This window comes from Esox lucius, chromosome 2, assembly GCF_011004845.1.
Source record: "Esox lucius isolate fEsoLuc1 chromosome 2, fEsoLuc1.pri, whole genome shotgun sequence".
Lineage (NCBI taxonomy): Eukaryota > Metazoa > Chordata > Actinopteri > Esociformes > Esocidae > Esox > Esox lucius.
Genome location: NC_047570.1, coordinates 34829556 through 34847160, shown reverse-complemented (window position 1 = coordinate 34847160; position 17605 = coordinate 34829556). Strand labels below are relative to the sequence as shown.

Genomic DNA, 17605 nt, shown 5'->3' with positions numbered 1-17605 from the left:
GCACTGTAGGTAGGCACTGAACCTTCAGCTTGAGAACCTCTGCATTTACTGACACAAACCAAACTGGAATACCCCAGACCAAAGTCCTCAGACTTATTGAAACATTTTCATTTATTTCCCCTTTATTTTACAAGGTAATATAACATTTGAGAATCAATTCGCATTTGCAGTGACAGAAGCAACAAAAAATAGCTTTTTTTGATATATATATATAGAGTAATTACACCCATATGTGTTACGTTGATGCTTCTCAAACTATACTAATGTAATAGCTAGGATATGATTCAAACTATACTAATGTAATAGCTAGGATATGATTCAAACTATACTAATGTAATAGCTAGGATATGATTCAAACTATACTAATGTAATAGCTAGGATATGATTCAAACTATACTAATGTAATAGCTAGGATATGATTCAAACTATACTAATGTAATAGCTAGGATATGATTCGGAATCACTTCTGTCCGACTATTTAAATTGTGTGGCATTCAATAGTTCAATAGTTATTGAAGTTTACGGACGGTGGACTTGTGTAGTTCAGTGATTCTCAAACCTCTCCTGGAGGCCCCAGCCATTCCATTAGATGTATGACATATCATTGGGGATCACAGAGCCTTCGGATGCTTGATTCAGGTGAGCTCGTTCAGGCTCCAACAATATTGTGAGATGGCTGGGGTCCCCCGGGGAGCTTTGAGAACCACTGGTGTAGTTCACAGATCATTCAGACAGATATGGTGAACTGTAGATCCGTCAGCAGGATAAAAGGTTTAGGAATATATAGATATGCTATGACATGCTATGCCTCTCCAACATGTCGGCTCTGTAATGGGATTTATATCTGCACCATGAGAACATTTTGCAACTGAACATAAGCTTTTTCTATATGCAACAAAAGCACACATCAATACACCTGATGCCACAAATCGTAAATTAGCTGCACATCAGAATGAACTCGGCTTAAGTTAGCAGCACATCAAAGTGAACTCAAAGTAAGTTAGTTCACTTTCTGAATGGAAAAAAAGCAAAGTTATTCTTTTACTGATGTTTGACTAAGGGCGTGTATGTGCCAATGTACATTTGGAAATGGATGAGAAATGCAACAACTATAACAGTGATAAGAATGTAAAATGTATGATCACATCGCAAGCGTTTGTACACTATATTTGTGGCGGAAGAGTTAGGGGATGGAATGTTTTGCGATTCACAGCACTTTCAGGAAAAACTCCTTGCTTATAAAGGGGTTCTAAGAAAAACTATTCACAGATGAAGAGGTTCTTTGCAACACTGGTTAACTAAATGGTTTATTAGTAGTACCCCTCACAGAAAGTTATAGGTAAAACCTAATCTAGTTAGAACCATTGAGAGAGTGGGTTCCAGTTAGTACCTCAGCAAAAAGTTCTACCTAGCATCAAAAAGGGTTCCCCTATGCCTATAGGGATAAACAGAAGAACATTCAATGATTGTACTTAGCTAGAAAACGATGTGCGACCATTGTACTATGAAATAACCAAAGACAGAGCTGCACCCCTTTACCGATAATCAAAAGTGAAAAATACCTCTCAGATCATAAAAATGTGCCAATCCTATTAGGAGATAATAAAAAGCTGTATGCTGGCAGCACACCATATAACAGTCTGACACAAGATGAAGAACAAGGAGACACTATATAACAGTCTGACACAAGATGAAGAACAAGGAGACACTATATAACAGTCTGACACAAGATGAAGGACAAGGAGACACTATATAACAGTCTGACACAAGATGAAGAACAAGGAGACACTATATAACAGTCTGACACAAGATGAAGAACAAGGAGACACTATATAACAGTCTGACACAAGATGAAGAACAAGGAGACACTATATAACAGTCTGACACAAGATGAAGACCAAGGAGACACTATATAACAGTCTGACACAAGATGAAGAACAAGGAGACACTATATAACAGTCTGACACAAGATGAAGAACAAGGAGACACTATATAACAGTCTGACACAAGATGAAGGACCAGGAGACACTATATAACAGTCTGACACAAGATGAAGGACCAGAAGAAACTATATAACAGTCTGACACAAGATGAAGAACAAGGAGACACTATATAACAGTCTGACAATATGAAGGACAATATGTGTTGTGATACACTTTTATCAATACTGTTATTAGCATTAGATGCCTTCTACAACTAATTACATGTGAATGATATCTATATTTAATAACTTTATTGTAACATTGTGACTTGCCAACGTTGTTTGCAAGGTCATGCCAATGAAGCAAATGCAAACTAAATTGAGAAAGAAAGAATGAGAGACAGAGAGAGATAGAGAGAGAGAGAGGGAGAAAGACACACTGAGAGGGAGAAAGAGAAGGAGATTGAGAGGGAGAGAGAGAGGGAGAAAGACATCTACAGTTCCTGTTTTAGTTCAGAGGGACGGAAACAGCAATGGACCTGGAGATATATAGATAAATGTGTCTATTGTAACATCTTCCTTCTGCAGTTTGTTTTGAAACATCAGGCCAAAAGAGCAAATAACATTTTACTGAGAAAGAGCGAGTGAGGGAGTGAGAGCCAACGGAATCCCCATAGAATCCCCTTACTCTGATGAAGACAGCTTTTCCTTACTGGATAGAGAGGTCAGTAATTTCAAGGCCCAAGGACAGATACTATCCACATTAACCAGGGAACAATGCCCTGCCTGGAAACGGCAGCATTCCCTCCCTGAAATGCCCCGCTACACACAACTAAGATAACCCACTATTACTGGCCACACTAGGCCTGTACATAAACAGTGGTAGGATTTGAGGGGAGCCTTATGGTTGGCATACCCACTGCTCATTCCTTGGAACCAAGCTTTTAACAAACAGTACTTGAACAATGCAAGCAATTAAGAAATTCTACAGAAAGCTGGTGTCGACACCGATTGAACAATTGTCCAAAAGCAAATTCAGTACATTCTGGACAACTGCCATGGTGAAGGTGGTCACTTAGTAGAAGAATCCTTGAATGGTATATTTAAACAGCTAACACATCAAATTTGTAAAGATCAAGTGGAGAATCTTATTAAATTCATCACAGCAATGAGCAATGATTTGGCAATGAATGGTAAACCCTGAGGAAGGAATGAACAAACCTCTCACACAAAAAACTGAAAATCTGAAAAAAACAAATTAATTACTGGGAAATTTTAAAACCGTACAGAAATACACTGAGAAACAATAAAGAACAGCATGTAATTAAAACAGATGTGCTGATGTGAAAAATCGAATAGAATGTAATCACGTCTGGGAAACACAAAACAACCAACACAGAGCTAGCTATCCAAAATGGTTAAACCAATGTAACCCAAAAATGCCAATGGTGTTGGTGGTAAACAAAAAATTATTAATTTCACAATTTAACAAAAAATAAATATTGGCCATTTTCTGATCCTCAGCTTTGGCATCTTCATCAATATACGGAGCCACTGACCATCCCACTATACAGAAACTGAGACAAATCTGACCCCAATAATTAACAAGGAATGTGTATAAACAGCAACCTCTGGGAGTCTTTGCAGTACAGCAGACTAAAAAAATGTCTTCAATGAAAGCACTACCTAAACAAAATGTCCTGTTGGGCCATCTTCAGACCATCTTTTGACTAACACAGAAACGAAACAAAAGCAAAGTATTCTCATGCGTTGTTGATTAAACAAAAAGCTTTCTGTTTATTTTGGGATGAGGGTCTGCTGTAAAAATGAATGGATGAGGGGAGATCAGGATAGAAAATATAGTATTACTAAGTCACTGTACACAGGCAATAAAGGTGCAGTTAAAATAGGCAAATAAAAAGAGATTTCTTCCCCTCAAGGCCAGTGGATTGAGACAGGGATGCAGCTTGAACACAACTCTCTTCAACATTTATATTAATACTCTGCATTCAGAATTATAGTTTTGTTAGAGTATGACACAACATCTTGAATAATACATTCTGAGCTCAATTTGGAATATAAATCCAGTCCTGTACAACTTCACACCACACGCCTCAAAGTAAGCCATTCTCAAACCTTCCATAACAAAGGCATCATATACAAAGAGATTAATCAAGAGAAGAGGCTCCTAAACCGACAGTTCTCTGAGGTCTTCACAAAAACCCAGAACCCAAGGATCCACAGCGCAACGCATGGTAGTTAGACACAGCAAAATAACAAGTTAAACAAAGAGAACTATTTGATGCGCTGGAAAGAATCAACAAATACCTCAGCAAAAAGAAAGGCTACCATCCCATGAACAGAGTATTGGCTGAACTCAGAGACTCAGAGAGCATGGCTTTGCTATTGAATGAGCCCCCTATTGAGACATGAGGTTCTCAAGAGATGATTGGCTATTTACACAAATGTTCCCTCCATTTCATATAGAACCACAAAGCATTTGAAATAAAATCAAACACTGATAAACTATTGTGCCATAGCTCTCCTGTTAGGCAAGCTATGGCATTGTACTAAGCAGCTAGATCCATGACCAGGTGGCCAAGAGAAATGGGTGACGATTGGAGCACAAACTTGAAAAAAACCAATATTGATCTGTATATTTATTTTCCCCTTAGTATATTTAGTTTAAGTATTTGCGCATTGATTCAACACTGTCTATAGCTAAAAATACAACATTTGAAACTCATTTATCCTTTTAAACCTTTTGTGTCTGTAATGTTAACTTAGAATTTCAGATTTTTCCATGTTTTTTCTCTACTTTAATGCAGGTTTACCAGTGACACCAATTAATTGTTCATTTTGGTTATCCAGGCGGGCAATTAGTTTGCCATGGTTTGTAATTTCCTGCTTTACTTCAAGGGGGAATGTCCCTGGACACATCTGAGAGATAAGCAGGTAACTGTAGACTGCAGACTGCAGTCAAAACATCCTGACACATTATTACACAGTGTTAATTCGTCCATTAGGTACTTTGGCACACTTCGGGCACTTTTCATTCCCATTATGCAACACAAAGCTGGGACCAACTTTGGTCACACTTGACAAAAGCAATCTAATTAAATGTGCCAATAATAAAAGGGCAACTCTCAGTTCAACTCCTCTGCCCCATCATCATCATTATCATTTTCTTCCGCTTATCCGGGGCCGGGTCGCGGGGGCAGCAGTCTAAACAGAGATGCCCAGACTTCCCTCTCCCTAGACACTTCCTCCAGCTCTTCCGGGGGGACTCCGAGGCATTCCCAGGCCAGCCGGGAGACATAGTCCCTCCAGCGTGTCCTAGGTCTTCCCCGGGGTCTCCTCCCGGTGGGACGGGACCGGAACACTTTCCCATGAAGGCGTTCCGGAGGCATTCGAAACAGATGCCCAAGCCACCTCAGCTGACCCCTCTCGATGTGGAGGAGCAGCGGCTCTACTCTGAGTTCCTCAGGACACCCCACGGCGTAGGGTGTCCTGGTGCCACGTGCACTGATGGACACCCTTATGCTTCAACATGGTGTTCGTTATGGACAAACTGTGACTAGCACAGAAGTCCAATAACTGAACACCGCTCGGGTTCGGATCAGGGGGGCCATTCCTCCCAATCGCGCCCCTCCAGGTGTCACTGTAGTTGCCCACGTGGGCGTTGAAGTCCCCCAGTAGAACGATAGAGTCCCCAGTCGGAGCACTTTCCAGCACCCCTCCCAGAGACTCCAAGAAGGTCGGGTACTCTGCACTGCCATTTGGCCCGTAGGCACAAACAACAGTGAGAGCCCCAACCCCGGGCCTGGCTCCAGGGTGTGGCCCCGGCTGCGCCATACCGGGCAACGTCATGGACCTCAAGATTTTTCTCATCACTTGGGTACTCAAACCCCTCCACCACGTTAAGGTGGCAGTACATGGAGGGGCTCCTCTGCCCCTTCATACTTAAAAAAAATAAAGCATGGTTAACCACAGAGATGTTTAATTGTATTTAACTTTTGGAAGTACTTTGATGGGCAATGTTGACAAAATGTGTACAGAGAATGTGTTGCCGTTTATTTTCCTGAACCCTTTATCACAGACAGAAGTGGAACAGGAGCCCTATTTGGTGTTTCTTATCCCGAAGTCACCAGAAAAAGTGAGATGGGGAGAGGTCTCACCTGTGTATTTGTGCCATTATAGCTTCTGTTCCTGCACTGACTAATTGAGGTTATTCAGTTTAATGAATTGGCCGATCCCTCCTGATGACCTGGTTGGAGCAGTGATCACATGACCAACTGTGTCATCAGGAAGGATCAGCCAAAGATGGTGAAATCCCACCCAGTTGACTACATTAAGTGTTCAATAGGGTGGTTTTCTTAATGTTTGCTTTGCCATTTTAATAAAATGTCCATGGTATATCTACAGTAATAGCGTAGTAATGGCGTTACAAATTATTAGGTTAGTTTCCCACCAGTGTGTGAAAGGCTGTGGTAATTTACCATTGATTTCTCTCTCTATAAGCATTGTTTCAACTGGGGCAAGTCTAAAGGTAAAAATGCATTTTTGTGGCAACCAGAATTTGAATCGCCAGAGGATTGAATGCTTTTAAGAGGAATTATTCTAAAACCTGAGGCCTATGAGGGAATAACACCTGTGTTTAAAGCATTGTATTTTGTCTTCTGCTACCTGTGATCGTCTTGTTTTGTCTGTTCTCTGTTTGGTTCTTTCTGTTTGTTTTTAATCACTGAACCTAAACTGTATGTTTAAACGTGTACACGCAGGACCCAGCTATAAAAGAGACCATGGTCTTAGTCTGTGTTCCTTGTAGAAATAAAGGTAGAATAATTCTATATTAATAGAAAGAAATACTCCAATCAGAATTTATTATGTAGAAAGTGTGTAGAAATGATAATGTTAGCATCAGTGATCTTGTCAATCACAGTAATTGTAATATACAGTAAAATGTATTAGGAGTGCAATTTAGCAGGTTATCTGATCTCAAACAAGTGACTTTGACAAAATGGGAACAATATGTAATTATTGACAATGATTACAAATTTAAGAAGGTAGTAAAATTTTCTTCTGGATAATATTTTGCCAAAATCAATCAATCAATCAATTAATCAAATGTATTTATAAAGCCGTTTTTACAACAGCAGTTGTCACAAAGTGCTTTGCAGAGACACCCGGCCTTAAACCCCAAGGAGCAAACAACAGTAGTGTTGAATTTCAGTGGCTAGGAAAAACTCCCTAAGAAGGTCGAATTTTAGGAAGAAACCTAGAGAGGACCCAGGTTCAGAGGGGTGACCAGTCCTCTTCTGGCTGTGCCGGGTGAGATATTAAGGGTCCAATTGGAATAATAAATACATTTCTCTGGGCTAAATCCAGAGTCTATTTGATTCTAGACTAGGTCAGAAGTATGACCAGGTGGACAAGGAGACTGAAAAAAAAGTTAGTAGTTTTTAATCTGAATATTGAGTCTTGATTGAGACCTGTTTGAATTGGGTCCCAATGTAAACCAGTTGAGAACTGCTGGTTTAAAAATGTTTTTGTTTTTTATTCAGCTTTTTGAAAATGGTGGATGATACTACAAAAGTCACTACTTATGTAGAGGGGGTGATTGTTTTGAAGTAAACTTAATGTTCTTGTAATGTTCTCGTAATGTTCTTGTAATTTGCATATCTTTCACACAGGGAATAAATTCAAATTTTCAACAACTTTAGGAATTAACTACCAGGAGTATAAGACAAATATGTATCGTACAGTCTAAATGGTTGGCATTATTTCATGGATTTACTGATCTCTATGGAAATATATTTATACTCACAAATTGGTGAAACACTACTGCTAAAAATCTATTAGAATCACTGTAGGTGACGCTCAGGGCCTTCTCTTTCTCTCAAGTCAATGGGTTTAATTTGGTCCCCCACATCTTTCTGCTTACTTTGCTACATCCAGCATTGTGTTTCTCTTTGTTCTGCTTACTTTGCTACATCCAGCATGTGTGTTTCTCTTTGTTTATCTCCTGACGGCAGACGGTCAGATAGTGGCGGTGATGTAGAGGAACCATTTTACAGAACGGAGAATCAGCAGAAGATCCGGAATGGGTCCATCTGTTATGGAGACTCATAACTTTTTCCATGCATCAAACCTCATAATATTAATAGATAACATTTTTATCCAGTGACTTACAGTCCCAAATGTTTATTCTAAGGGTAGGCCCGGGAATTGAGCCCACTATCCCAGCATTGCAAGGCCCACGCACAACCCTCTGAGATCTCGAGGACTTCAGTTGAGGAGTGTGTATGTCTCTTTCCGGGAGCTGTTTATCAGACGGTTTAAAGTAAATATTGGGAATAATTTACGCATTCTGGAAACTGCTGGCTGAAAACCATTTGGATGATAGGACAGCAATCAGCTTCTCATTCACCGTCGGTGTGTGTACATATTGTGCAAAGTGACCAGGCTAAAATTATATTTACATTATGAAATCAAAGTGCATGTGAGAAGCTACCTTGTCTGGGAAGCTACCTTGTCTGGGAAGCTACCTTGTCAAACACACCGTAGCTCTGTTCACTGTGTGTATACACGGCCCACACCCTTCGGATTCTGCAAAGTGATGAGCATTCCAGTCGTCTGCCTGGTTGTAGTTGTAAGGTTTAGCACAGCGCCCCAATACCAGCTTGTCACGTAATGTGACCGCTGGAGAAATAGCTACCCGCATTGCAGGTTTGATTGAATTGAGCCCTTTGGGACCGGAAGAGCGGAACCGTTGTGACAGAGGGACTTGGGGTTAGGTGCAGTTGATCGGGTGCACGCCAGTGTGTGTGTGTGTGTGTGTGTGTGTGTGTGTGTGTGTGTGTGTGCGCGCAGACAAACCTGTCAACGCTGATGGCACAGAGGTTGAAGATGGAAGCGGTGCACAGCATAACGTCCATGGTCATGAGGCCGTCACACACCATCATGTCCAGCGACCACACGCCACCCTGGAACTGAGCACAGCACACACACCCCGTCTGCAATCTGTGTACAGCGCAAACCTGCAACGTGTGTGTGAAGTCTAAGGTATTTGAATGAGAAAAATTCAATGTGATGAGCAACATTTCTCACTGACATAGTAAAACCTGACAAACCCACGGGGATTTTGTCTCGTACACCTCTAGAAAAAGTGTATTTCCGGCTTAGTGGTTAGGTTTGGGGTACGAAATTATTATTGTACTTTTTAATTTTCAATCCTTTCTCCATCATGTGAGTTGCTAGACAAATCTAATAAATGTTAAACTCTTAATACATTGCATAACCAATGAGGCCTAATTTTTAAACCTTGCTTTGAATAGCATAGTGGCCTGAAATCAATGGTTGACAAAACACCCAGATTGCTAAAAGAATCACATCTACTGAGATTTCTGGAAAACCAGGGAACTTGGTAGGCATTGGCCTGCAAAGGAATGTGTAATTCCCATCAGAACCCAGCTTAAGTTTTGACAAAAAGAGGGACGTTTTATTTAATTGGAACAATAATTTCAGTACTGGATGCAAACATATTTGTTCCTACACGATTGGGTTATTTTAGAATAATTTATGTGTTTGATCTTTTGTGTAGCTCAGATGAATTAATCTGTCAATGTACATAAAAGAAAGGGATAATAACATTTAAAAAGATCAACCTGCAGCAAAGCATGCTGAGAAAACATTAATTCTAAACTTAAATAAATTGAGTAGATTTCTGTCTCACATAAAGATTTTAGGTTAAACCAACTAGAAATACACTTTGGGGCACATTGTGGTGAGTATGTTATAAGTCTAGCCAATAACATTTATATGGCTCGAGAAAGCGATTACACCAAATTAGTCTCAGGAATAAAACTTAATAAAACAGAAAACTATCTGCATTGATGCAACAACACTCAAAGTAAGTGGAAAATGGGGTCTGACTTGAAGCCCCCCTCCCCCCAGAAACCATGCGTAATGCAGATCTGGACAGGTTGTTCTGTTATTCGCAGAGCAAGCAGCTCCAGCTATAGATGAGTTGGAACAATTACATGACAATATGGAATGAGGAGAGGTGATACTGGAATAACAGGCTGGTACATTGAATGAATAAAGCTGTTGCTTATTTTAGGGTTCTAACTGAGATTTTCATGACCCCTGTTCTCCTGTTCAGCAATTCATGTTCAAAGGCTTTAAAAACCCACCCAGTAGGAGGCAGAACTAAACTACCTGTGTGGTCTGTTTCATCCCCCTTTTCTCCCTCTCCTCTTTCTCCTTCCCCCTTTCTATCTCTCTTTCTGTCTTCTCCCTCTCCTTCTCTCCTTTATCACTGTGTCCCTAAACTGTTTAGTGGAATAATGTATTTAACTTTCAGAACTGCATGGTTCATCTCAGGACTTTATCTCTCGCCTTGTTCCTCTTTCTGCCTCCCCCTTCTTATCTCTCTTTCTGCCTCCCCCTTCTAATATCTCTTTCTCTGTCTCCTCCCCTTCTCCCTCCTTTTCTCTTTTCTTTCTCTCCTTTTCTCTGCTATTTCTCTCCCTCTTTCTGACCCTGCTCCTTCTCTTACCTGAGTAATAGTATGACAATGTTGACTTTCAGGCTGCTCTTCACCCTCAGGTTAATGCCCCACTCTCATATCAACATGGCCACTCTATAATGGTTACCATTATAAACTAAGTGGTCCCAGACCCAAACGTTGATTGGCTTAAGGGTGTGCTATATCAGATCATAAGGTATGACATTTATAACTTTTTACTGTTCTAATTACATTGGTTTGGCAGTTTATAATAGCAAAAGGCACCTCTGGGGTTTGTGGGATTTGGCCAATATACCAGGACTAAAGGTCGTATCCAGGCATTCTGTGCTGTGCCGTGCCTAGGAAAACCCTAGTGGTATACTGGCCATACCACACCTTGTTGTGGCTTATTGCTTAGATAACTAACACTGATGACAAAATGTTAACAACCAGCCCATCAACAAGCTGCCTGGCTGACTCAGTAGATTATCTAGCTGTAAGGACTCTCCTGTAATAAGATAATAGTGTCTCAAATTAGGAAGACTTATCACATAGTGTCTTATGGGCAACCCTCCATTCTCTAAGAACAGACTGTTCAGTCCGCTATCAAAAAGGTACAGATAGACCTGGTCACAAATTAATAATTTTTTTGTAATATCTCACCAAATACTTCTAATTTAAACATCTGTGAGTTAACACTCCTGATTGACCTAATTCCACGTTCAGTCTGTTCAATACTTTTATTTAGTTGAATACATTTCCAGTAGCCCATATACCATTTCATGAGGCATTTGTCGTGGTACAGAGTGTCTGACCTTTACCATTTCGATAGTAGGTCTAATCGAAAAAATTCACAGGTAACAGAGACAGAGGACAAGAGATGAGAAAAGAATGACGTGGTACGGGATGTTCTTTCCTCTCTTTTGTAATGAACTTAAAGGGTAGGTCTATTGGTAGTGATTCGTATTTGATTGTCTCGTAAACCAGCTATTAATTACCGAGCTGTAATAATAGACAAGTATGGGCAACTATCTAATAATAATAATAAATTAGGCTCTGTCATTCATGAGTCAATTAATTTGAGGTGACTTTAAACAATTCAAAATCCATCCATATTAGCTTAGGTCAACCACATGACTAAATATTAGAAATAGGCCAAGCAGGTATTATTAACCAAGCCAAATGTCTCTCAGGTAGGCTAAAGGTCTAGTTAGCCTAAGCTACTTACCTCGGCGTACACGAACAGTGGCAGCACCAGCACTGCCAAGAGTAGGTCCGCAACAGCCAAACTCACGATGAAGTAGTTCGTTGTTGTTTTCAAAGCCTTTTCCATGTAAACACTAAGGCACACAAGCACATTTCCACAAATAATCACAATAATTAGCAATATCCCGAATATGAGAGCTATAAAGTTGTAGTCTGGTGGCAAGGTAGCAGCCTTGGGCGTCGTGTTGTCGAATTCGATTTCGGTAAAGTTGTCCGACATTGTCGCCCCTTGGCTCGCCCAGACCGGAGACTGACAAATTCCCTCGGCGACGCCGTGTCCGTGAGAGAACGGCGTTAATAGAACCGGTTTTCATCTAAGATTTATTTCCAGTTATCTTGCAGCACGCGTGGTCGGTCGATGTCTGTCCTTTGCTGACATCGGAAAGTTTCCTCTCCTAGGGACACAGACAGGACTGGCGCTTCGGATGAGATCAGCACCAGAGCACTGGACAGTGCCAGGTATTGAAAAAGCGCCTGAAAGTGCGTCCCTATTTCACCCCAAAATACTCAGATTTCTAAACAATCCGGACAGTATCTCCATCAAATACGCACAAGTAACCATATCAATTCATAGTTGCGAGAAAAAACAAATTTCCCTAGACGCTGGTGGTGTGGATCACCTTGTGACTGCGTGCGTAATGGGGGCGGGTTGCTCCGTTTCCGTAGGCTTGACGTTGGGTAGGTATAAACGAGCTGAACTGACAAATTAGCGACTCAGTTTTAAATCCAAAGGTTCAAAGCTGCTTACAATTCGCGGTTGACTTTTGCTGGCAGTTGCGTGCCCAGATGAGGAACAGGCAAAACGACTCTAAACTTCTGAAATGTAGGCTATCCGAAACTTGCTTTCTGCTTTAATTAAATTGACAATCATTAAATTGGAACCGAGTTTGCGCCGGTTGTCAACGTTGTAAAGCAGTTAGAAGAATAATTTTCTAAGTTACATGTATTCCCCTGGTCAGAGAGCGCCTCTAATGTGTTCAGCCTGTGCCCAGTGAATCGTGCCATTGTTAAATGGAATGCCTCGCGGTCGGAGACAGTGCCAGAGGATAAGTAACAGAGACTGTACGCTGTGTAGTCAGACGGTCAGACAAAATTGTATACTCCTAAACTCCTCCCATTTGTACAATTTTCATCAGCCTTTAGCGTCTGAGAATATGTGCCCCTATCCCAGCTGTTGATTCACGCTTGGCTAATCCTTCTAAAGTAACAGAGTGTCTGCTTTAGTGGATTTTTCTTTTTAATTGTTTTTGGTTTAGTAGGTTTAATAGTATGCATCGAAATGCCAGTGGGAAAAAAATAAATCTTTGTAGGAATGTCATTTAAATACCTGCACAAGTGGGTTTTCAGAGCGTGCCGCATGATTGTGAAAACAAGAGACAATTAAGATTTGAGGCTGGTTCCGCTTTTTTGTTGTTGGGCTGGTTCTTACCACCTAACTTTCAATGGTTATAAATGCAAAGTGGAATCGTAAGGACAAAAAAATATTATTCTACACAATTTTCTTTTTTTGGGGGGGGGTCTTAACATAAAGAAATGGGTGGCCAAGTACAACCAAAAACAGGGACCCCTTTTTAATTCACGTGCAAACTGAAATAGTAGAACGCCACAATGCATCTTTACTATAATTTCACAGATTTTGTCCACCATGTCGTACAATTGTGTTTTATGTCATGTATTTTATACGATGTGCTACAATGACGGGGTAATCAGTCAGTTCCATATACTCTTGTCTCAATTGTGTATCTGGCCCATAAAATGTAGATCTTAATAAACAAACCAATGATCTGTACTAATATGTGCAATCGGGTCCTCATGTCTCCACCTTGCTGTTTAAAATACACAAGGACATCTTTCCTTGAAAACAACTCAATCCATTTCAAATAAAACAAATAAAACACAACACATGGCGACAAAAACACAACTTTTTCTCCTTGTTTATTCCACTGCGAAACATAAAGGCACGGTTGCGTTCTAAATCCTGTACTAATCCGAAGGACCCAACCGTTCATGAAACTAACACAACGTAGAGAAGAAGACAGCGTTTGGGATATGACCACGTGCTGCGTTTCTCTACTGTTGCTCCCGTGGCATGAATCTGATTAGAATAAAAGTCTTGGTAATTAGCGTCTACCACTCGTCTCAGCTGAGACCGGAGGCGGAACGAACTGTTAGCGGAGAGGGAGCATCTGGTGGCGCTCGACGGAACTTGAGGACATGAGCGGCATGCTGTTGAAACGCAGCGCAGATGTTCTCTTCCAGCCTCAGACCGAGGACAGAAGGAAGGGAGTGAGAGTCAAAGAAAGAAGAATACAGCCATTAATGTTCTTCCACAGAGCCAGGAACTGAGATTCAGCTGGTTTAGTTTCTGTTGGATTTGTGTCTCTCAGTTGTTGGCTCTTGTCTGCTGAAGAAACTCAATGATTCAAATTATTCTTTTGTCTTTCGTTTTCTTCAACATATGGTTATGTCAGAGTGAGAGATAAGCCAGGAACGATGCTTTGAACACTTACTCTATCTCCAAGAAATTGGGAGGAGGTCCTCTTATTTTTATCAATCTGATTGAAGTGCTTGTCCAGGACAACTTACTGTTGAAGAGCAATTTGGGTCAATGGTCTTGTTCAAGGACAGAATGATAAATTTTTCACCTTGCCAGTCCAAGGATATAATCTAGCCACCTTTTGGTTTTTAATCAGTTGCTCTAACCACTACTCCAATTTGTCGGTTCTAAACAAAAGCCTCTAGGGTGCAGGTGAACAGCAGCAAAATTGCTTTGTGTCTTGAAAGGCCATAGATGTAGTTGATTAAAAAAGCAATTTTGTTCATGTTTCCCATTTGGAGAAGGAGGACCTCCTGATAGCCTAGTCAACAAAAAAAGTCTAGATGCTTCATGAGAATGAGAGCAGAGTCTCAACACCGAAGGCCACACAGAGGTGTTTGGAATCCTTCTGGGGACAAACAAAGTAACACCCATTCAAAAACCACCTTTTCTAAAAATGTAATATATTTGTGATCATTCCTTGATTATTTATATTCTTCTAACAATGTAATGTGCAAACCAATAGGTTTTTAAGTAAGCATCAGATGAATGGCCCAAACCCTCTCCATCCCTATGACAAATAAAACTGGAACACACAGCGGACAATGTCTGGACAGGACAATCTGTTCCCAAAAACAGCCAATATTCTCCATGCATGCACTCTAAATGACACACTATTCCCTATATAGGGCACTTCTTTTGATCAGAGCCTTAGTCCAACAGTCCGGCTGTGCGATCCACAACAGACTAGCCATATGTCAGGCCCAGTCATCGATGAAGCTGAAGGAGACAGGAACCAAATGATGTCCCAAATGGCTCCCTATTCCCAGTGTAGCGCTCATCTCTGGAAAGGTGCTGTTAGGGACTAGGGTAGCATTGGGATGCCAGTACAGACCAAAGCTGAGTGATTGCATCATCCGATTTCATCTCACTGACCTCCTAGGTCATCCTTCACAACATCCTATCTTTGCTGTCTCACAGAGCAGCGATAAATGCTAATATATTTGCATGTTAGCATGTCCTCAGTGAATGCCGCTATCCGACGAAGGGCTGCAGAAATGTTTCGGGGCAGGGCTTAACAAAGAGCTTGCAATTGACTGTGTCCGTCTCTCAGTCCAATTACCCAACCATTCTCACCTGACTGACATGCAGCACCTCCTCTGACCCAGTCAGCTCATTGTGCCCCCAACCAAATCCCACACTGGCCTTTGCCTGACCTACACTGACAAGTACGTGTTTTGTCAAGAAGAGGAGTGCATTTTGTACAGGTGAAGGTGTTTCGTTATTCACTTTGAACCTTATTTTACCAAGTTAGCTAAGTGAGAACCAATTATTCTGCTTTAAGTCTGTGACCCGGGTGCTGCTGTAATTACAGGGGGGGGGGGGGAGCACTGAAACAACTGGAAAAACAACTGCACGGATCTTTAGTTAGTACGTGGGGGAGGGGGGCTCTCTGCTCTCTCCTAAACGAGGGCCCACTCTGTGTAGCTCCAGGGGCAAGCAGGCAGTGAGAGGTAGGAGGGTGACCTTTGAGTTGTCCCTTTATGGTGATGTCATGTGATTTGTTTTAACGCGGGCCGAAATGACACCTTGTTCCCCAATTTGTGCGGGATCCATGCAGGCCGGATCAGAAGCAGCGCACAGAATAGGCCAAGGGGCGCCACGTTGAAAGTCAAACGCAAAAATCCCCATTGATAAGAGCTTTGGCATAATTGCTGCGATGCAAAATCATTTGATGAGCATTACCACATCCCTGCGTCGGTCTAATGTGCTTCAACTAATCTCATGTGACGTACATTTCTGTAATTCGCTGTAATGCAGTGCTTGGTGATGGCTTGCATTAATGTGTGTAATGCGGTGTCACCCGCTGGAATTACACAATGTGGCGGTGCTTCCTAAATAGCATCCTATTCCCTGTCTAGTGCGTTGGTTTTGCCTGGGGTCTGGTCACAGGTAGTGCACCATAGTGGGAAAAGGGTATCATTTAAGACTTGCAGAAGGACTCCTAGCCTGCTTACCATGAAGTTATTGCGACAAGACGAGGAAATTTCGTAATCGCGAATTGGAAATTAAAAAAAGCAGAGAGAAAGGCAGCAACGTTAATAGAAATTATGACTCCAGAGCAGGTCTTTGTACTATAAAAACTCAAGCACAGAAGTTCTGAACTGGTGGATAGAAGTCTAAACGTTACCAAATAATACCTGTTTTATAAAATGTATAATGAAGCTATGAAGCTAAAGGTACATCCTATATTATTGTTTCATTGCTATATTCCAGGTCTGAGGGCTTTCAAAAACAGGACAATGTTTATTATTTCCTGGTGGGTAAACAGGAAATGACATGTCGAACTACACTTCCTGTTATCTGAGTAGGGTGTTTTGGTGGCAAACGTTCCATTTTCAACCCCCTACTGATTGTTTTCACCACCTGCTTCAACATTTTGAGACCATTGGTGGACAATGCATGGTGCTGGATGGGGAGAAAGAAAGAGAAATAGACCATGTAAAAGTGATGTAGTCACAATGTGGGAGCTGGACCTGTTGTTGTGTTCCATACTGCACATTGGGGAAAAAATTAACTGTATGCAACTCTGTTGACCTTTAACCTCAGGGCATTTGCCTGTCATTACAATCATACTAATTAACATGTAGATCAGAGGTCAGCACTATAACCATCCTACAGGGTCCTGCTCAACGCGACATATCGTAGTAAACCCCGACGCAACAGAGAACAGGAACAAGCATTTCTGGTCAGGTTAGTTCAGATAGTCTTTCCATAAGTCTGGGCGTTTTTTCTCAAATTCTGGGGCTGCTGAACAAATATCTTCTAAGAGTTTTGACACTTCTATGCGACTGACCTCCTTGGCATCCCCCTCCACACCCCCCTCCATCCCCAACCCAACCCCCACCCCCCCCCCACCCCCATCCCACGGGTCCAACCAGCGTCTGTCTGTAATGCCTGTGTGGGGTCAGCGAGGGTTCAAGCTGAGATCCTGCTCTAATTGATTGGCTCAGCACAGTGAGAGGATTCTGCCTGTCAAAACTGCTTACAGGCTATGAAAATAAATAATAGGGTAATGAAGAGGGGCCTGTGAAGCTGTTTCAGTTTCCACCTCAGGGCTTGTTGCGTGTTTGTTGCCCTGCATAGAATGTGTCCCAAACTGCCATTAGCGCTCACACCTGCTGGACCACACATCCTCTTCTTTTGGGAAAAAATGGAGGAAGATTCTACATAAACTGTGTATGTGGAGTTCCAGCCCCGCACCTTTCCCCACCACATCCCTTCTCCTCCTTCACTCTCCCTCGCGCTGGCGGTCAGGTCATGTGAAAGAACCGGCAGCAGCTCATCTTTTGTTTTGGGAGATTTGGTTGTT

At 41.6% G+C, this 17605-nt stretch overlaps 1 protein-coding gene across 2 annotated transcripts in view; it reads right to left on the bottom strand.

Annotated features, from left to right (window-relative positions):
- Window positions 1–12731, bottom strand: part of drd4b (dopamine receptor D4b) — a 28320-nt gene extending 15589 nt beyond the window's left edge. For both annotated transcript variants that reach the window (XM_010866281.5, XM_010866282.4), the window contains exons 1-2: window positions 11659–12731; window positions 8801–8913 (exon numbers count right to left, since the gene is read on the bottom strand). In XM_010866281.5, coding sequence (XP_010864583.1) covers window positions 8801–8913; window positions 11659–11916 — 371 coding nt within the window. In that variant the 5' untranslated portion in view covers window positions 11917–12731. The remainder of the gene's footprint in view (window positions 1–8800; window positions 8914–11658) is intronic.
- Between the last annotated feature and the right edge of the window lie 4874 nt (window positions 12732–17605).